Source organism: Aulonocara stuartgranti (genome assembly GCF_965226115.1).
Source record: "Aulonocara stuartgranti genome assembly, chromosome: 14".
Classification (NCBI taxonomy): Eukaryota; Metazoa; Chordata; class Actinopteri; order Cichliformes; family Cichlidae; genus Aulonocara; species Aulonocara stuartgranti.
In genome coordinates, this window is record NC_138950.1 from 4939612 (window position 1) to 4960805 (window position 21194).

General features: G+C 42.8%; 1 protein-coding gene across 3 annotated transcripts; it reads left to right on the forward strand.

Moving 5' to 3' along the window:
- The first annotated feature begins 5068 nt into the window (after window positions 1–5068).
- On the forward strand, window positions 5069–19442 carry LOC309687119 (pannexin-1-like). 3 transcript variants are annotated; one of them, XM_082501831.1, is made up of 8 exons: window positions 5069–5230; window positions 11423–11622; window positions 12743–12858; window positions 14449–14636; window positions 14822–15100; window positions 15475–15697; window positions 16685–16883; window positions 17347–19442. In XM_082501831.1, the coding sequence occupies exons 2-8, from the start codon at window positions 11442–11444 to the stop codon at window positions 17424–17426; spliced, it is 1266 nt and encodes a 421-aa protein (XP_082357957.1). In that variant the 5' UTR covers window positions 5069–5230; window positions 11423–11441; the 3' UTR covers window positions 17427–19442. The 3 variants fall into 3 exon arrangements, with proteins under 3 accessions (XP_082357957.1, XP_082357958.1, XP_082357959.1); XM_082501832.1 differs by lacking the exon at window positions 5069–5230 and adding an exon at window positions 7873–8114; XM_082501833.1 differs by lacking the exon at window positions 5069–5230 and adding an exon at window positions 8522–8576.
- The last annotated feature ends 1752 nt before the right edge of the window (window positions 19443–21194 follow it).

The window sequence follows — 21194 nt, forward strand, 5'->3', positions numbered from 1 at the left end:
TTTAGTCTGTGTCAAATTTATCAAACAAAATTAAGCCCGAGAAGGGGAATACATGTGTGTTTGAGACAGATGTGGGTCTCTATTTACATCATCTGTTCCATTCACATCTGGCATCTGACTCATGTTATGACTGAAGAAATAATAAAACGGAAGAGTGATGACGTCGCTCCAGAAAGCGATACTAAGCTGAGAAACAGAACAAAACAAATCTCCAAAAAAGTTGATTGTGTTCATCTGGACGTAGCGTTTTGTGGGAGAAACGTTTCGTCACTCATCCAGGTAACTTCAGTCTCAGCTGACTGCAGGTTTCCCCAAACTTATAAACAGTACTTTTGCATAATGACTGAAACCAGCCCACTGAAGGAACAATGGGCTGGGAGGTCAGTTCCTTAATCTTAATTATGCAAATTCTCATGACCTTTGATCAACAACCACTGACCAAAACCCACCGATCAAAGACCACTGATTTTCACTATCCTACCCTGGAACACCACCAAGCCATTGGTTCCGATATGTGGATGACACCTGGGTGAAAATCAAATCTCAGGACGTACCACAATTCACGGATCACATAAACTCGGTGGACCGACACACCAGGGAGGATATGAAAAGTGGCAGGTTAACCTTCTTAGACTGTGAGATTTCCATCAGTAATGGGGGACATCTAAAAGCTGACGTGTACCGTAAACCTACACATACGGATCAGTATCTAAGGTTTGACTCATCATCCACTGGAGCACAAACTGGGTGTCATCAGGACGCTACAACACAGAGCGAACACCATCCCCACAGACACAGCGGCCAGGGAGGCAGAAGAACAGCACATCAAGAAGGCCCTGAGTAAATGTGGTTATCCCAGCTGGACTTTTGTCAAAGCTGGGAAGGCACCTAAAGAAAGCTCCAGCCGATCCACGAGAGAAGGACAACCGCTGCCCAAGTGAAAACCTGTAGTGATCCCATACGTGTCAGGAGTATTGGAACAGTTGAGACACATTTTTTCTAAACACCGGGTCTCTGTGGCTTTTAAACCCCAAAACACGCTGCGCCAAAAATTGGTCCACCCCAAGGAACAGAATCAACTTTTTGGAGATTTACTTCCCTGGATGATTGAGAATGCATCAAGAAAAACAAAACAAAACAAAAAAATCTATTTAAAAAATACAAAAACAATAACTCATACCCATTTTGATGAACCAGCTTCTTATTTGCACACCTTGGGAACATATTGGCCGCTTTATGATCTCAAAGCACCCACACAACCTCATGATTGCTGTGCTTATGTTTTAAAATCTTAATATGCTTTATTCTGTTTATTTTGCATTGTTGAATTTCAGATTCCAATAAATTATAATCGTATTATTACTAAATATGTGTATTTAAATTATTATTTTATTATTGTTTACCTTAGTAAGGTCAATGTCTTGATACGTTACATTGTATTGCACTAAGCTATTTTAAAAAATCGGTTTCCTGTGTGGTTTTAGGACTTTTCCACCTTTTGGGATTAATAAAGTGTTAGTTATCAAAAACGTTATATCGATAGTCACTGAAAGAGAGCGGACAGTTGAGGGTTTCTTTTTCCCTCCAGCTTCTCGGTTATGTTTTCTAGTGTAACATCCTCCCATTTCCGGCGCATTTGTGCCCATTTCACGGCAACTTGACGCAGCTGGAGAAGTTTGGGAGGACCGCGGAGGGCAGAACGAGAATCCCCAGAATTCATAGCGATAGACCAACATCAATATGACTTCAAAATGGTTTTCGTTCTGACGCCCCAAATATTTCCAGAGCAGAACAGCTCATCTCAGATGGCCACACTTCAGAAGAGGCGCAGGCGCGAACCGGGAGCCTGACGCAGGCACAGGATCCCGGCCGCTCCTCATCACTCTTCTCCACACTTCAGCTTGAAGAGCTGCTTGTTGTTGCGTTTCTATGAATCAGTGTTTTTCCTCTTTGCCACAGAGCTGCTGCATGCTGCGCAGATCCACAGTCACGCCGCCCTGGAGGATGCTCCCTTTACGGGCTCCAATCTGAGCCGGAAATCCCAGCTCAGAAACAACAAATCGTGCCGGGGAGGAGGGAAACTCCAGGGTTGATTAAGACTTTTATAATATCATCATTTCTCTAAATGAATATCGTGACCAAAATAATTAACTTTGCTGACGTTACTGGATACCTAATATAGAAAATTTGTCGAGGAAAAGAAAAAGAAAGGACGACAGGTGGCGGTATAGGTGATACTCAGTCACCTGTGTGTCTCTTTTGTTGGCAAATTAATCGCTCTGAAAGCTGAAGAGAGAGTTTGTGGCCACAGCGCCACAACAGATAGACAAAAAGAGCAATTACACGATTTTTAACACGATATTATAATTTTAACTAGTAAAATAGCAACAAGCCAGCATTTAAACTGTGCCACAGCCTTCATCCGAAGGCTCCCTGAGTGCAAACATTAGGGACCAGTCACCCTGTTTGAACACTAATTTTTAAAGTTATGTTCAAGCTACACATGAACCCATCACAAACACACTGAATACCTCCATTCAAAGCACAGACACAGATGAAGGCAATCATGCCAGACTTTTTAAATAGAAAATGGGAAACAAGAGGGAAGTCGAACTCTTTTATTAATATCTTTATATTCAAGAATCAAAGGGATTAAAATAAAACACCAAATTTACTAAATCAAAACACAAGCTGCAAAGATTCAAGCAGAGAAAGTGTGTTTTAATTAAATTCTATTCAATTTTATTTATACAGCTCCAAATCACAACAGCAGTCACCTTAAAGTGCTTTATATTGAAAGGTAGACCCTACAATAATACATACAGAGAAAAACCCAACAATCATATGACCCTCTATGAGCAAGCACTTTGGCGACAGTGGGAAGGAAAAACTCCCTTTTAACAGGAAGAAACCTCCAGCAGAACCAGGCTCAGGGAGGGGCGGGGCCATCTGCCGCGACCGGTTGGGTGAGAAAAGGAAGACGGGATAAAGACATGCTGTGTTTTAATGACCGGCTGCTCTGTGGTTAGCTCCTGTGAGGGACCCAAGCAGTGAGGCTCAAGGACAAAGTGTGGAAGCTAATTAGATTTTAATCAGATAGAAGAGTTATGAGAAAAATTCCCCAAACTATGAAGAAAAGTAGTTGTTAAGTGAACAGGTTTAAAAATGAGGTCAACCAAACACAAAGGAGGGGAAGCTTACACAGCAACTGTATATAAACCTGAACAAATGGACATATTAAATTAACAGATAATAAAACATGTGTTCCTTTATATCATATTTATTACAACCAGAACATTTTTATTACAACTCGTTAACTGCAGATCCTCTGCAGTTAACGAGTTCTTTGGAGCTCGGAGAAAACATACAAAGTAAATATGATTGTTTTAATTAAATGTGTGCACTCCTCCTAGAAAACTGAATATATTATATGAAAACCAACAAATGCCTTTAGTTATATCAGTGTTCAAATAAAAAGTCATAATGGATTCTAAACTGTGTGCAGCAGTAAGTATAGTTTCCTAACATCACGTGCATATAAAGATGTGTGTATATGATTGTGTGTAACAGCAGCAGGAATAAGTTTGGTGCTGAAGTGTCTTCACTGTGCCGAGACTCTGCGCTGCCGTCCTGATGTCAGAGGAGAGGTGTTAGTCGCTGTTCTGAGAGCAGCATCGTCTCCCAGGTTTCCAGCGGTTTGTGAATGTCTCCTGTAAAGCTTTGTTTCTGGTTTATGCGCAGAGATGGTTGTGAGCTGACATACTTACTGGGCCAAATCATCCAATGGGAGCCCTGCGCAGGGGCCCACCCAAGAGCTGAGAAACAAGCAAGCAAATAAATGAAGAACTAGAATATTATTTCCTGAAACCTTTAAGCTTGAAAGTATATTAAAAAAAATAGGTAGAGTGCAACAAAATCATTCATGTTTCCACTGCACTGCCAAGGCCATTAGTCTCCACCAAACTGAACTTAGTGTGAAGCTACAGTCCTTCCAAAATGAGTCACAGAAGCAGGAGCTGTTTTAGCAAATGAAAGGAATATGAGAACAAGAGGAGAGAAAGGCCGACTGACCCACTATTGAAGCAGCAGCTCACGATGCATTCACACTTATGGAAAAAAGCTTAATTTTCCATCTGATATCAGCTACTTTAAAGCTTTTACTGAAGATATTTTTGTGCCCTAAATTTTTGTAGCTGAGGTGCTCTGATTTATGTACTCATACATTCTACGTGTAATTATTGATGACGGGGTGGAAAAAAATGAATAAACTCGGTGAGGGCTCATCAAACTTTGTACATTTGTGTCATGTACATCAGTCCTGCTGGGTGTCCGTGTCTTAATCAGCAGCAGCAGACCTGCAATTTAAAATGTAGTCTTTCACACTTCTTACTGAAGCAAACTGAAGCTCATTCTGCTCTCTTTTTATTAAAAACAACTTGACCTCTGACCTGGACCTTTGTAACAGCACTGGTCTGTATGCCTGCTGAGCATGCAGGGACTGTCTACAAAGTCCAGCACTGAAATACATCACAGATGGCTGCCCCAGCCTACTTCTTGCTCAGTGCTTGCTCATAAGGGGTCATTTGATTGTAGCGTGTTCTCTGTATTATTGTAGGGTCTTTACCTTCATTATAAAGCACCTTGAGGCGACTGTTGAATGAATATCTTAAGAATCAACCAATAAACACAGTTTTAGTCATTTGCATGACTTCTGGAAACAGAAGTTTCACGATCCCTCGGAGAGTGTATAAAAGTTAGTGCTGCATCCTCTGGATGAGCACCTAACTCTGATGTGTGTAGCCTGCAATAAATTTAAGATCAGTGACTATTTATATATCAGATAAAATACTGTTTTTTTAAAAAAGAGAAAGAAAGAAAGAAAGAAAGAAAGAAAGAAAGAAAGAAAGAAAGAAAGAAAGATTTTTCAGCAGAGTTTGCTCGCCGATTGACTCCCGAGCTACAAGTTACAAAATCCCGCGCTGCACTTGAAGGCAGCAAGAGATCGGAAAATTCTGAGCCAATGTGAAGGCATCACGAAGATGAACGGAAGGAGTTTTGAGTCTTACAGGAAGAGGATTGATTTCGAAAGTTGTTTTGTTCTATCTGTTGAATGCCTGGCGGCTACACCGCCGAGCAGCTGCGCTGGAAAGCACCTGAAGTGATTCCCGCTGCACACAGCCTCCACCGCGGCCATGACGCTTTGATACACACCTGACGGAAGCAGCAGCAGGTAAGCGCGGGTTTATGATGTGTGCCAGCTTTGAGTAAATCACAGCTTCGTTAAAAGTCACTCTACCGTCTGTTTATGCCGCTTCATCGCTGTTAGCCACCCCAGCCGTCGGGGGTGTCAAACTTGCGACCCGCCGGCCAGAACCGGTCGTTTTCGGTCCACCGGCGGTTTTTAAAGTGTGAAAGTGAAAGTACAATTATTAATAAGTCCATATTTTTCATTATGGTGATGCATTACAGAGGAGGGAACGTGTCTGGAAGGTTGGAATTATTGTTAGATGGAGACAAACAGGTCAAAAATCATTAAGAGATTTAAAAAAACAACAGCAACCTTGTTTAGATACAAAAACTCTACATTTAAAGGTTTTCTGTCCTTCCTCTGTGACATTAAATTCTATCTATAGCTTTATAAGGTACACTTTTCCATTTGTTTATTAATAGAAATGTCAGCCAATCACATGGCAGCAGCTCAGTGCATTTAGACATGTAGGACCAGCTGATTTTCAAACAGCATCAGAATGGGGACTTAAAAGTGACTTAAGTGACTTTGAACGTGGCATGGTTGTTGCTACCAGACAGGTGGGTCAGAGTGTTTCAGAGAGTGGTCAGAAAATGAGAAAATATCCAGTGAGCGGCAGTTTTTGGAGTAAAGTGGTGTCGCTGATGGCAGAGGAGAATGGTTGGATTGCTTTGAGCTGATATGGAGGTAACAGTAACTCAAACAACAGACACGTGCTACAGCCAAGATAACACAGAAGCACATCTCTGAATCCACAGCGCGTCGGAGCGCGCGGCAGATGGGCTGCAGGGCCAGACCACAACCTCTCGGTATTTTTGGTGCATCGCTGTTGCTTCAGTTTCCTGTTCTCAGCTAAGACGACAGTTCACACGGGGCACCGACGTTAAACAACAGAAGGTTGGAAGGAGTGAGTGTCAGTTTCTGCTGTGGGTTTCAGATGGTCGGGTCAGAATTTGGCATAAAGAACAGTATGGATCCTGCCTTGTGTCAGCTGTTCAGGCTGCTGCTGGTGTGATGGTGTGGGGGATATTTTCTTGGCACCAACTGATCATCACCTAAACACTACAGCATACCTGAGTGTTGCTGCTGACCACACCCACCCCTTCATAACCACAGTGTTACCTTCTTTTTTCAAGCTCTTAAGACACGCGGCAGGAAACAAACTCCAACCCTGATTTGTATTTTTTAAAAAGTGCCATGGAGATTGACATGAGGTTTTGTAACACTGTCATTAGCATCAGGTATATTTAGCCTGATAAAACTTACTTCCCAAGTACAACAATTCATGACAAATTGAAGTACTCTTCTTGTATTTTCTAATTCTGCTTCTTTAAGCTTTAAAACCTTTGGAGGGACGTGTGTTGTTATGCAGTCGTCTTTCCCACTTCAGATCAGGTCGGGTCTCCTGAACTAAAACATGTTTGACGCTCCGGAGTTACGTAGTCAGCCCATCTTTGAGAATAATGAAGACTTTGCATTAAAAATGAAGAAAACAAACAAGTAAAGCAAACAAAGCAGGCCGATGATGTCGTGGGAAGATGATCACGAGGGGTTTTGAAATCCTTCTTTATTAAAATCAGGCTTCGCTTTACTCCACGAGTCTGAGGTTGCACAGCTGAGGAGCAGCGGCGCTGGTGGCTGAAGTGGCCTGTACCTCATGACTCATAGTGACTAATCTTAATCTTTCTTCATGACATGACGCTGTGGATAATAACCGTGAGGCTCCAGGCTTTAACAGAAGGTGATTTTAAAGAGCTCTGTGCTGTTATGTTAATGACTACAGTTCTCAGCTTAACCAGACTTCCAAGAAATGCTCATGATGAATATTTAGATCAGGAGGGGAAACTGTGGATGTAAGAAGGACTGGCACACACGGTGAAGACAAAGAGGCTGTGTTGCTTTACTTAACAGAGGTCTGTGTGTTTTCCTGCTATTTTTGACCCTTTGACAAGTGAAACTGTGTGCGAGCTTCAGTTTATTAAGAGGAAATTGTTGGAATATTTGTTCAGTAGAGCAAAATGAAACCAATATCCCTGTAGAGCAGTTTGCTTTGCAGACAGAACCCGTACCAAACACACTACAAGATCCAGAAAACGTCTGCTGTCACCGTGAATCATGGAGGAAAACATCGACATGACTGTCGGTGTCTCTGAGTGCCGGCTTTAAGAGCTGAGCATGAAAACACTGCTGAGGGTCTGAAGTGATGCTCACAGCTGAGCCTCGTTCCATAAACATGTTGAATTTACGCCGAAGGTCACTCGGAGTGGCACAGCCTGACTGTTCCAGCCTGTTTAATGCTTTTCTACAGTTGATAAAATAAAAAATAAAGGTGCCCAAAGATGGAAGATTGAGTTCAGAGGGTCGGCCTCAATAAAACCCTGTCCAGCAGTTTCTCGCCCTGCACTGGATCCCCTCAGGGATCGATCGTCAGAGCTGTCGTGGACCAAGAGTTGTCTTAAAGTATGTTGACAGCTCGCTGATTATGAGTTTTCTGCAGGAAGTGGAGCAGGAACGTGGCCTGACCTTCACTAAGTGGTGTGAGCGGTTTTTCCTCCAAAGACCAAAGAAATGTCCAGTGAGCAATGGCGTGTCCAGCGGGGTGGCCTGGGGGGGCACAGGCCACCCCCCCAACCAGACTGGCCACCCCAGGTGCCACCCCAAAGGCAAAACAATAAAATTCAATCAAATATCAAATGTACGATTATGTTTTCACGGTGAAGCTCAGATATCCGAGTGTAAGTGAATGCAGCATCGCTTCTGCGCTATGTGCATCACGTTAGCAAAGGTAGGAGAGCCAAGCACGAAAGACGGCACTGCAGGAAACAATTTTTCGGTGAAAGAAAATGAGGACAGAATAAATGTCCCGGTAAGTAATATTAAGTTTGTTGAGTTTAGTAAACTTCGGTGAAATTAGAATACCAAGGAAAAAAATAACACTTAAAGAATTATTGCAGCCGTCGAATATTTCTGACAGTTTGCTACTGAGGGCAGCTAACATAAGAGTTATGAGTTATAAGATATAATCTAAGTCGTAACATTGCTGTATGGAGCTGCAGATTTGGTTGCAGGTTAACATAGCTGGACTGGCCATCGGGCATACCGGGCATATGCCCGGTGACTTATTTTTTATTTATTTTTTGTAATGGCATGAACAATGAGAGGTGGTGGATTGGCCAGATGCAGGTCGATGTGTAAAAATGACTCAGTTGTTTGGTGGTGGCTATGGTGGGGCTTCCACAGAGGCCAGCAGGTGGATGAGGGAAAGGTGAGGCAGGAGGAGAGACCCGAAGCAGCCACCAGTCCGAGTGTCAGGTGAACTGAACTTCAGGTAAGAAGTTATGACCTGCAGTCTATCTGGGTCAGATATAAACCAAGTTTAGGTGGAGTTTATTTTTGTTGTGCTGACTTTTTACCCTCAGTTGCAATAACTCGTACTGCGTTCTAGCCAGCTTGATGGAGTTTTTAGGTGGGTGGGTGCTATGATGTTACTGATAGTGAACTTTATTTTATTCATAAGGTTAGTAGAGTTGCCAACGGCTCCTTAAAAAAATGGAATGGTCCCTCAATCAGAGAAAATATTACACGTTTCATATTGAGCTGAGAAGAGACGCAGTTTGTCCCGAACTTTAGCTAGAATGGAAAAAGACACAATGCTGGATTTATTCTGTGTGTTTACGCTGCACAGCTGCCTCTTCTCTCATTCTCTCCCCCTCTCTCTCCTGTTGCTACTTCAATCATGAAACTGATCAATGATCAGCTGATCGGCTTTTCTCTCTTGTTTGTTTATCGCCCACTTTGCGCCAGAAAGAGGAAACCAGCGGATGTTGCGCTAAACAACAGCAGCACGTTTAAGCTTGATCAGCTGTTGTTAGAATTTATTTAATATTAATTTCTAGTATCAGCTGATGTTTGCTGGAGCCACAGCTGTAAAGCTGCTGGTCATGATGTCGGTTTGGATATGTGGTGAGAGGGAAACATGAAGCTGAAACCAGGAGATGTCCTTACTGGATCATCAGAGCTGTGATGGAGAAACAGGTTTACCTTTTAGGTGACATGAATGAGTTGAAGTTATCAACTGTTTCTGAGAGACAAATAACACCAGCATCCTTTTCTAAGCAGCTGACAGCTGGTAACTGTGCAGGGGCGGGTCTAGCAAAGTGTTGCCAGGGGGCAGGTAGGGCATTAACAGGGAAAGGTGGAGCACAAAGAAATACTTTTCTTTCTTATTCTCATTTAAAATATCTAGCTTTTATTAAATAATTATCTAAATCTTACAACCCAAGTTTTTATCTGACGTAAAATGTATAGAAATCATACATATACCAACAAGACTGTACATCACTGTCACAACAGCATTTGTTTTCAGTCAAAGGCTTTATGGCTTTAATACCTGGGGGGCCGGTCTGTAGTAAAAATGCCCAATTTTCTGTCCCAGTCCAGCCCTGCAGGTTAATACTGGCAGTGTCACCATGCCAGCTGACTGGATTTCATCGTCAGCCAGTGTTGTTCTTTATCAATATTACCAAAGTTTACCATAAGGCAGCATAGAAAGTATTTACTTGCTTTCAGGTTTTATTCAAATGTTAGTCTTTTCAGTTGTTTCCCCACTTTTTTCCTGTTTCAAAATCAAACACCAGTTTGTGAGAAGATTATCTTCTTTTTTAACAGGCAGATAAAGTTTTGCATTGGAATTGGCTAATTTGTCAATTGTTTGTTACAAATGTTCATATTTTAATATTAAAAAATGTTTTTGCCCAAAACATATGTGTACTATATGTCAGTAAAAATACTATGCAAATATTGATGTCCTTGAATGCTGAGTAAACACTGACAAAGCACTGATTGTATCTCTTGTACTTTATCAACGCAGTATCTAAAAACTTTGCACCGTAGTGGTTAAAATCTCATTCTAATAAGAGTTAAAAGCGCATTCGGTTATTAGGTTTACAGGATTATTGAATTATGGTTAATAGAATTGTTTTTAACATTATCTGCCAATTACATCTGCCACCCTTCTCCAAATCTGTGCCCCTACCTGGCCCCCCCAACAAAAATTTTCTAGACACGCCACTGCCAGTGAGGAGGCTCCTTCATCCTCCCCCTGCGCCCATTTCGGTTCATGTGAACCAGCAGCTCTAAATAATCGAGACAAGAAGTCAAAGTTTGATTTAAATACAGACACTTTAGATAAAACGGTAGATCGGCTGTGGTTTGCCTTTCATTTTTAGCAGATATTCTCAGTACTGCAGATGGAGCGTGTCCTTTCTGTCTGTGATGATTTTCTTTTCCCGTAGATTATCCCAACTTTAATCTCTGTGACTCTGAGTAATCATAGAGTTTACACAAATTATCTGAATCTGCCACATGACTGGCTAATTTGCACGAATGCACATGGAGCCGTGATCCTAATAAAGTGCTCACGGAGTGAACACTGACAAACAGGAGAAAGTGGAGTTAAATAAAGCTGCTGTTGGCGAACAAAATGAGCAAAACCTCATTATGTAATCTGGAATGTCTAATTAAAGACTAATACAGGTTATTATGTTAGTGCATTATTTAATTATGGCTGCGTTAAAGCGATATTAGGCAGCGAGCTGGGAAATTAAGTAGCTGCTGTAACAGGACACGTTCACCTCGTGTGCTGCTTTGCATCGCTCACATTAAATTTGCCTGGCAAAAAGGCGACGGGAACTCGGGGAACATGTCAGAGCCGTGCAAACTCAATTTAATATAATATATAAAGGCCGTTTTCACAGTTACAGGCCCTCGAGGTGCACGGGTGTGGGTCGAAATTTGACAGTTTTTAATTCGTAGTTTCGAAGCATGTTTCACACCCTCGTAACTTCAGAAGTACAACAGATAGCCAGATGAAAACAAGCCCACACTCAGCGTCTCAGTGTAAAGCCAAAAATATTTTGTTTCGAGCAAATTTTTCTGTAACCAACTTTGATCATTAATATCACAGGATATGTCAAAGTTTCTGAATATCTGCTATTTCTAAAGACATCAGTACCCAAAAATACTGCAAAACATTTGTGAAAATGCATCAGATTTAAGCCAAACGTTTTCATAGTATGAAGGTAAAACAACCAAAGTCATGGCACAGAGCGAGCTGATTCCGCATTACCTCTGTGAGACGTGCTAACGGAGATGCTTGTTGATTTGTGTCAACAGGTAAGAGCAGAGCATAGACATGGCCATTGCACACGTGGCTACGGAGTACGTGTTCAGCGACTTTCTGCTGAAGGACCCGAACCAGGCTCGATACCGCAACGTTCGAACGGAGCTCGCCGTGGACAAGATCGTGACCTGCGTGGCCGTGGGCCTTCCCCTCCTCCTCATCTCTCTGGCCTTCGCTCAGGAGGTCTCAGTCGGTGAGTGAAGCCGGGGGAACGAGCAAAGTTGGCTCCATGACGCAGGTGACTGTGTGATAGTTAAATGTTAGGTGGTAATCTCATGAAGAAGAGTTCATCAGAAGTCACAGAATCCAGCCTGAATAGCCTTTAAGAGACTCCAGCTGCACATCTGTACGCGCCACTGTCATATTTCTAATCATAGAAACGTTTTTGTCAGTTTTCTTCTCCTAAAGCTTTTCATTTATTCATTTTCTGTAGTTTTCCGCTTCTAATCACTGCCCCGTGATGTTTTTCAGTGCGTGTCGGCTAACAGACGGTTCTACCCTTTTCATAAATATCTTCTCCTTAAAACACTTCCATTTCCTCTGACGCTGCTTCTGCTTACATGTGGCCGTTTTTCTGTCCTCGCTTCTTGTTTTTACCTGCAGTTTTTCTTCCATGCTGCTCTTAAATTGTGTCCGTACTTTGGTGGCAGATGCAGAAATTATGTTCATAGATAAAGGAAACGGCACAGGTGTGATAAACACATACACATTGGTTTATAAAAAGATTTCCTGTATAAAATATGAGGTCAGTTGGGCTTTTTAGCCTCTCGGGTAGCTTAGTTCCTCGGATCTTGTCTGTGTGGGTCTAAAGTGGTCTAAAGATCTGAACTTGGAACCAGTCCACATGTCTAGGTGTCCATCGGGAAGATGCTAAACTCCAGGTGTGTTTGAATTTGTCTTACAGCAGCATGAAAACACAAGTTTCAGACAAACAACAAATGAATGTTTAAAAGAGATGAAAGAACCTACAGAAGGCCTTTTATTCATCGCCTGGCATTTCTGACAGAACGTCTCCTGAACCAACCAGCTGGCGTCTCTAACGCCGTGTGACTGATGTTTTCTTCAATTTTATTCACAGTCATGTTTAAAAAGCCTTACAGTCTTAACTCGAACCTGTACGAGTCCTGTCTGGGTCACTTCATTCTGTGAGAAATCTTTCTAAGAAATCCACTCAACCACAGACAGATCTGGTCTTGCAAGAATCCTGATCTGTTTCCAGGAAGTAGACTGTGGACTTAAGGTTATGCCGTGTCACTCGTGTTGATTCTGACCCTGCTGCTGGGGCTTATTTCATGTCTCCATGTTTCTCTCAGGTACTCAGATCAGCTGCTTTGCTCCGACTAACTTCTCATGGAGGCAGGCAGCTTATGTGGACTCCTTCTGCTGGGCGGCCGTGCACACGCAGACTCTACCTCTGTGGCTGCACAAGGTACACACACAGTGCTACAGTTACTGAAAAGGTGTAAGCCATCTTAATCTCACTGTGTTTGATTCAGAGTGAAAGGAAAGCTTTCTGACGTTCACAGGCAGCCTCGGGTTTGAGATTTCAGGGTGTGGTTCGGATATTTTTAGTAGGGTGCATTCTGAGGACTGTAATGGGCGTGCATGTTTCCTTACATACCTACAACGATCTTTCTATAATGACACCGGATAAACCTGCACAAGAAACTGACGATCAAACAGCTGATCGTGCACAAAAGCACAGTTAACCCTCAGAGCTTTGCTTTCTGCCTTTCAGCTCATTCTGTCGGGTTTGAAACGTGAGTCTGCTCTACCAGTCCTCTTCATGGTTCAGGTTTTTGTCGTTAATGAGAAAGGGCATACCCATATCTTTCTTTTGCTATGATTCACCACTTTTTTGGGGGGGGTTTGTGGTTCTTATGTCACTCAGTCTGTAGTTGGTTTCATTTCTAAGTAAAATCCACTGGAGTCTGGAGCCTAATCACAGAGAGAAGCTTAGATTCAAATCAAACTATCGGTTCGCCTTCACACTTTCACTCTTGGCTCATTCCCTCTCTAAATCTGCTGATTTCTTTTTGTTTTTCATTTAAAAATGTTTGTTTGTTTGTTAAAATAAAGAGTTGATATTAAGTGAGTGTGATCGCCATGGGAAACTTTGTTTCCACCCTTTTTAATTCACTTTATTTTTGGAGACTACGTGGAGGCATCCACATAAAACTGTCACTTCTTAAAAAGGCCACATTTTACACCCAGTCCAAGTGATCTGTCTGTGATCTGTCTGTCATAGTTTCAATAGCAAAATGGAACCGTATTAATATCTGTCACCTAAAGAACAGAAACAAGCTGACACTCAATATAAGAGCATCAATAAACAAAAAGGCGAGTTTTGAGAAGTCTCTTAAATGTTTCATAAAAAGGTCGATGTGAAGCTCAGAGCCTTCAGCCCACAGTGAAGGCTCTGAGCCCAGAGGCGTGGAGGTTGGGCGAGGGATAGAAAGCAGACGCGTGGTTGGGTGCAGCAGGTCAGAGGGGTGCTGAGGGGTCAGTGGAGATTTATGAGGGTGGGGGTGATATGTGCCCAGAGCTAAGAGCCTGTTAGAAGGTGAAGGTTTGGACAGAGTGGAGATCTTTCAGGGCTTTGCTGGAAATCCCACTGCAGTAATCGGGCCGGCTGGCTGAGGGTCTCTGCTACAGAGCCAGAGAGAAGATTAAACATTTAGTGAATAAACATTTCAGTTTATTCACATCTGTTTAATTTCTTAAAGCACTTGTAAACTTTATGGTTTATGATGTGAGATACTACTCCACAGTAAGACCAGAGAACTGAACACACACTCTCTCATTTCTCTATGAAAGTGAAACTGTTATCTCTGTCTGTTTCATCAGGCATTAGTTTATCAACGCAAACACCAGCATAACAGCAGCCTCGGTGTCAGTGTGTCAGCTGTCCACACCTTTCTTTTATCAGCAGTCGTATTTGTGGAAACGTCACCGCTAATGTGATTGTTTATGTCTTATTTAAAGCTCTGCTGCCTCCTCTCCTGTGTCCTCTCTCCAGTTCTTTCCTTACATCCTGCTGCTGGTGGCCGTGCTCATGTACGCCCCGGCGTTGTTCTGGAGATTTTGCGCTGCGCCGCTCCTGCAGTCTGACCTCGCCTTCATCATGGAGGAGCTGGACCGCTGTTATAACCGCGCCGTCACTCTGGCCAAACGGATGGCGACAGCGGAGCAGCCGTCCGCTGACAGGTACAGCACTTTACAGCCAACAGGGTGGGAAGGATGCACTTCATTGTTTGGGAGCATGGCAAAAAGCTTCCAATCAGTGGAATAACTGTTGCATCCACTGGTCTGACTGTGTGTTTACCAGCAAATCCATAAAGAACCAGCACGACCTCACTTTAATCTGCTCTTTCTACCCTTTCTTCCCACAGCGATCCCACCGAGGGCTGCTTCAATTACCCAATGGTGGAGAAGTTCTTGATGACCAAGCGCTGCTCGCGGAAGCTGATCATTTACTACTTCCTGTGCCGCGTTCTGACTCTGCTCACCCTGCTCTGCGCCTGCGTCTGCCTGGGCTACTACCTCCGCCTGGCCTCCACTACAGACGACTTCGGCTGCAAGCTGCGTGTCGGCCTGCTCGAGTCAGACACCGGCGTCCCCGACAGGGTGCAGTGTAAGCTCATCGCCGTGGGAGTCTTCTCCTTGCTGAGGTATTTTCCTGAGCTTTGCATTGAAGAGTTTATGCATCAAAAATCAGAATAAGCTTTGATTTGTGCTTTACAAACAAGTTTACCTGTGGTGCAATGATTAGATCTGAACTCTTGCTTTCAAGAATAGTAAAAACTGAAATTCATTAAACTGGGAATGGCAGACTGCAGGTACCAGGCAGGGGGTTAAAAAAAGTGGCATAAATTGCAGTTCCTCTAACGCCCACTAGAGGCTGGCTCCAAAAGAGGAGTCAGTCTCCAAAAGACACATTTTTGACACATTTCATTGGATAAAAAGAGTTTTTTGTTGCCATTATGCCAGTAGGTTGGTCTTTTGGGATACTTAAGGCCTCCATCTCTCTGATTACTCTTCTCAGCTTCGTAAACTTGATCGTCTTCGCCACGTTGATTCCAGTTGTGATCTACGCCAGTCTGCGCCCCCTCTACTGCTATGACCACGCCCACTTCCTTGAAACCTACCAATCACTGCCCACTGTGAGCGTCCTGCCCAAACCCGGTGGCCAATGTGACGATCTCTCGCTCTACCTGCTCCTACTGGAGGAGAACATCAGTGAACTGAAATCCTACAAATATATGAAGGTGTGTATTTTAAAGCATCAGAAATGACAAACGGCCGAACTTTGTCTGTGTTTAAGTGAAGTTGTTTGACCATAAAATCAAATCATTCGTACATGAGAAACCAGATCCTTCTGTTGTGTTTGGAATAGTTACGTTGACCCGATTTCCCTCTTTATGTCCCATTCTCCCATTTCATGTGTTGTGATAAAATCCCACATTCTGATTGGCTTAAATAGATGTTGCACAAGAAACTCGGGGCTAAAAAAAAAGGCATCGTGGCTCTCTGACTATGTGAGCATATGAATGAGAGCATGAAACCAAACATCATCCTTTTATGCCTGTTAGAAGAAAACAAAGTGCATATGACTCCTTCACATGTTAAATGCCAAACCTCTCCCAGTTTACCCTTCATTGTCAGAAACTGTCCCACATAAGCATGCTCTTTGTCCTACATGTGGTTTGGTAACTCTAATACTGGGAAAAAATATCTCAGAAAGTTGTTTCAGTTCATCTGGATGGAACATTTTCATTGTGAGAAGCGTTTTGATCACTAAGTCTCAGCAGACCTTATAAACAGTATTATAAGAGTGTGACTTTTATCATCCACAGTGCCGTGATCCATTCCCTGTGAATAGCCCACATGACCACTGACCATTTATGATGACGCTCTCGTGGTTCATTGTTATGTAATCGCACTGGTTTCTATGGTTACGCAACGTTAGCGTTTATAAGGTTGTGGAAACGTGCGGCCAGTTGAGGCGCGGATGAGTGAGGACACATTTCTCCCACTGAAAGCGTTGTGCAGGTCCAGAGAATCAACTTTGTGGTTATTGGACATGCATGAACACATAAAAAGTACTGCAAACTGAATTGGAGGCACATTTTTAGCTTTCTTCATATATGCACTTGTGTTTTGTTGTGGTGTTCCTGCAGCCCTGCCGGGTTTAAATAAAGCATGTTTTAGTATCCTACATGGTGCGTTTCTTCCCTGACGATTTCTGGCCGTAGGTGTTGGAGATGTTGAGGAGACGAGGCGAGCACGCCGGAGAAAGCTTCGACCCCATGGGCCTGCTGCAGAATCTCTGCCTGGTGAAGATGGACAACGTAGACGGGTTGAAACCCACCAGTGCTTCAGCGATGCCTGATAACGACGAGGGTCCAAACTCGTCCAAAGAAAACGGCAGCAAGACGGAAACGGAGATGAAAGGTGAGAAAAGAAACGGCTTTGAAATCTCACTGGAAGGAGTCGGTGCTCTCGTAAGGATGTGGATGAAAAAGTATAATCTGACATCACAGTGGTGTTTATTTACCGGAGGGACAGAGAAGCGACAGACTGCAGGTTTCTGAGGAGATGATGGTTCAACCAGCAGAACCAGTTCCCTGCGATTCCAGAATATGAATAACAGCTGCAGTTTCAAGGCTTCAGCCTCAGGTTTAATATTAAAGTTGTTACAAATCTGGAAGAATAAGTTCCCACTCGAGCTCTTTGGAATCTGGCAGAGAAATCTGATATTCTTCAATGACCCAGTCAGTACTTGATCTTTTATTAAATACTAAATTGTAAGTTGTGAACAGTTGACGCAGCACTGTGAACTCTGTTTTTACAAACCTCTACAGACAGGTTTTCAGGTCCATTTCAGTAACAGACGGGCTTATTTGTGTGTTTTTAGAGCTCAGACCTCTGCTGCAAGAGAACAGCGATGCAGCAGGAAGCGGCGACGGAGGCGTTCTCCGACAGAGACCGATGTGATGATTCAGCGTGGGATTAACAAACTCAGACTTTAAATCGTTTTCTTCAGAGGAGAGAGGATGGAGAGTGTGTTTTTTGTCTGTCCGGTAGATCGTGGAAAAATGGCAGGACGCTGGAGGATGATTGGCTAAAACTCCCGATGGTACTGATTTCGACTTCCTCTGAATTTTTTTTTTTAAGGACAATTTCAAACACTACAATCCTGAAAGCTTAACTTGGATTTTTACATTTTCTGACACACAATCACTGAATATGGAGCTCCTGAAAGGTCGCACTGGGAACATCTTTCCTCCTGACGATGCTTTTATGTTCCCGCTGACGTGTTTTGGTCCAGCCTTCGTGTATTATGTAATGTATGCATTGCTCATTTACACAGCCACTTCCCGAATGCAGAACTTTATAAAAACATCTGTTTATAAAAACACTGTGACCCGGTTCCACCTCTGCTGCCTCGGTCGCCCTTATCTGCTCCCTGTGAGAATCTAGCTTCCTGCAGGGTCGTTCGTTAGGATTTTTATGCATAAACAAAGCAGGGAATCAGAGCAATGCAAGGTTGTTTTCTTTCTGTTGTACATTCACGGTTCTCGCTCTATCTGCTGAAAAATCTCCCAGGACTTCATCAATAAGCCAAAAAATAAGCCTGAACAACCTCAATGACAGATTCAGACTTAAAAAAATATATGTGTGTGTGTGTTCTTTTTTTTTTGGCCTTTGCTGTGTCTCAGGGTGTTTAACAGGCTTAATGCATGGAACATCTTCATGGACATAGTGTCAGAGTCTGATAAACCTGCGCTTTGGGCCACAAAAACACTTCTAGTTGTCTGTGTGAAAACAGCCTTCAGTGACCTCGGTAAACACTCTCCCGATGGCCTTGTGAGCTCAGCTGCAAGGTTCAGGCTATATTTAATAAAACGTGAAATTCTTTTTGTAAATTATGATCGTTTATCCTGTTGACTTGTCAGTCTCAAGTCGTGACACAGTCAGTTCTGGTCCTAACTGATCACGTCGTGTTTCAAAAACAGTCATTTCAGGAGCTCCGTATGGTTCCATGATTATCAGACAAAAGTTTACCTTCCAGTCAGGGTCTCGTTCACGAGTGAGAGAAGAAGGGAGCGTCTGTGGAGACCTGAGCGTGGAATCTTTTCCACCCTCATCGTGACCGAAGTGATGAGCTTTCTCTTCCTTTAGAGACCAGACGAGGCGCTCAGAGGAGAGCCGCTCCTCCTCCTGCCACTAAAACTGCTTTTAAAGTCAATATTGTCAGACTGATTGTTCCTGCGAGCTGCCTTAGTGGGAGAACGAGTTTTCATGCGATTGTCAATCACATTTCAAGTCAACGTTAGCGCTTTAAAGGAAAATGAAAATGAAACTGGAATCATTAAAAGGTAGCTAACTCATGAACATGCAGTCCCAGTATTTGTTCAGGGTTTGGCTCCCCAGACTGATTTCCTGCTTAAGAACTGAACGTTTTTCTCATGTGTGGATGTGATTAAACTGTCCTTTGCATGTCAAGCTACAAGAAAAAGAGGTACAACTGCATGAAGCTTGGTTTTGTGTACATATTTTTTAGGTTACGAGGTTTTCTTTGTTTAACATAGACGTAAATAATCCAAAGTCAGGTTTTAGGTTTTATCGCTGTGAGAGAACTCGTGTAAATCTCTCAGATGTTCAAAAGTCTTGATCTGGAAATCAACTCGTCGTGTCTGCTGGGGGATCTCAGGGATAAAATCCTCTCACTGGACTCTGTGTGATCATCGGTTTTTGTGTTTTTAAAGTGCCTGTGGAACTTTTTTGCATGCATTGATGAAACTTGTTCTCTTCACTCCACACCAGTGACTGTTTTCTGAACTTGTCTGTGTTTTGAATGTCATGGCTGAGTATTATTGGGATTCAGATTTGTGCAATGTGTAAAGAGAGACTTGATGTTGTTAACGTTTCCTGTGTTTCTGGATTTGAAGTGAAAGTTTGTTCATTCGTAAACACGACTGCAGTGGTTAAAACTGACCTCACCATAAACTGTGTGTGTGTTGTGTGGGTGGGTCGGGGGCTTGAGCAGATCTATACAATGCTCAAACACATGGTGCTATTTACATCCTTAAACTCGTGCTGTTTGGTGGCCCAATCTGACCTCAGGGGCCAGACCAGTTGTTTTTTTGTTTTTTTGTTTTCTTCTTCTTCTTCTTCTTCAATCTGAGCTGCAGGCAAGATTGTTAAAAAGCTGCGCAGAAAAAGGGAATATTTACTGAGAGAAAGCACGCATAAACAAATAATTTGTAATTATACAAAGACTCCTGACAAAAAAGAAAACTGAGGGGAAAGAAGACAAAAAGGAGCTCAGAGCAGGAGAAAAGACAAAGTACAGGGGAGAGCATCATAGAAGCCGTCAGCATCTTAGACCTGTTGCAGCATAACTATGGGAGGTTTCAGGGTCACCTGATCCGAACTGGGAAGTGGTTCCACAGAAAGCTGAAGGTTCTGCCTCCTGAAACCACGAGTAAGGCCTGCAATCTGAGAGCAAAGTGCTCCGTTGGTTAATATAATACTACAAAGTCTTTAACATATGTCTGTCATGGCTGTGTGCAGGGAGAGAGGATCCAAAATGCAGGACTCACAAACGCAGAGACAAAAAGTTGAACTTAAACAGCTTTATTTCTGTGCACAAACTGAACTGGGAATACAAAAAAACTAGCAAACAGAACAAACGGGGGTGGTATGAAGGTACGATGCAGACACTAAATACAAGAGGTTTACAGAGCTAAGCGGAAACAGCTGGGAGACACGGCTGATGCTTATTACACTGACGAGACAGGGAGAGCACAGACCTACAAAGTAAAACAGGAAGTAAACAGACGAGACACAGAACTTAACAGCCGCAGACTAATTAGCAGACGTAACATCGTGGACAGACAGAGGGAACACAGAAAAGTGGGACCAGGGGAGGCACAGAACAGAAACCTACCAAATGGCAAATCTTAATGGAATAAACAATCAGAATAAACAAGAACATAATAAAGAAACACAAAACACTGAATCACCAGACTCAGGACCACCACAATGTCAGGCTGATTTTTCAGATTATTTCATAGGACTGCAGCGTGAGGACCTCTGACTGTGGGACAGGATCTGTGGGAATTCCAGTTATCCAACATGTCTATTAAATCACCGTGAGACACCCAACCTTCATGTTTCAACAACATGAGATAAACATGATTCCCATGAATGTGCGTCGTGCTTTTGATATGAGCACCTCTGCTCCATTAACCTCCAGCTTACTCACCAGAACAGATTCAAACTTTTACTAAAAATGGATGTCCAGTGATATATTGATGAATTATGATGCTGGCGAGTGCACTGTTTTACTGTGGTTGGACCTGCCTTTGATACTGTCGACCATCATATTCTGTTAGATAGACTAAAACACTGGGTGGGTATATCAGGAACTGCTTTGGAGTGGTTTAAATCCTATCTGTGTGACGATCCTTCTCTGTGGCTACCTCCAAGTTCAGGTCCTCTCTCGCTTCTCTTGCCTATGGTGTGCCACAAGGTTCTGTCTTGGGACCCTTACTATTTTTTTGTTGTATTTACTCCCTCTTTAGGAGATTCTCAGCACTTTTAAGGACATTTCGTATCATTGTTATGCAGATGATATTCAGCTATATATCTCCTTTAGGCCACATGATGTTTCTAAACTTCAAAACTTGCAGAGATGCTTAGATTATATCAAAGGTTGGATGGCTGATAATTATCTTCGACTTAATGCTGAGAAAA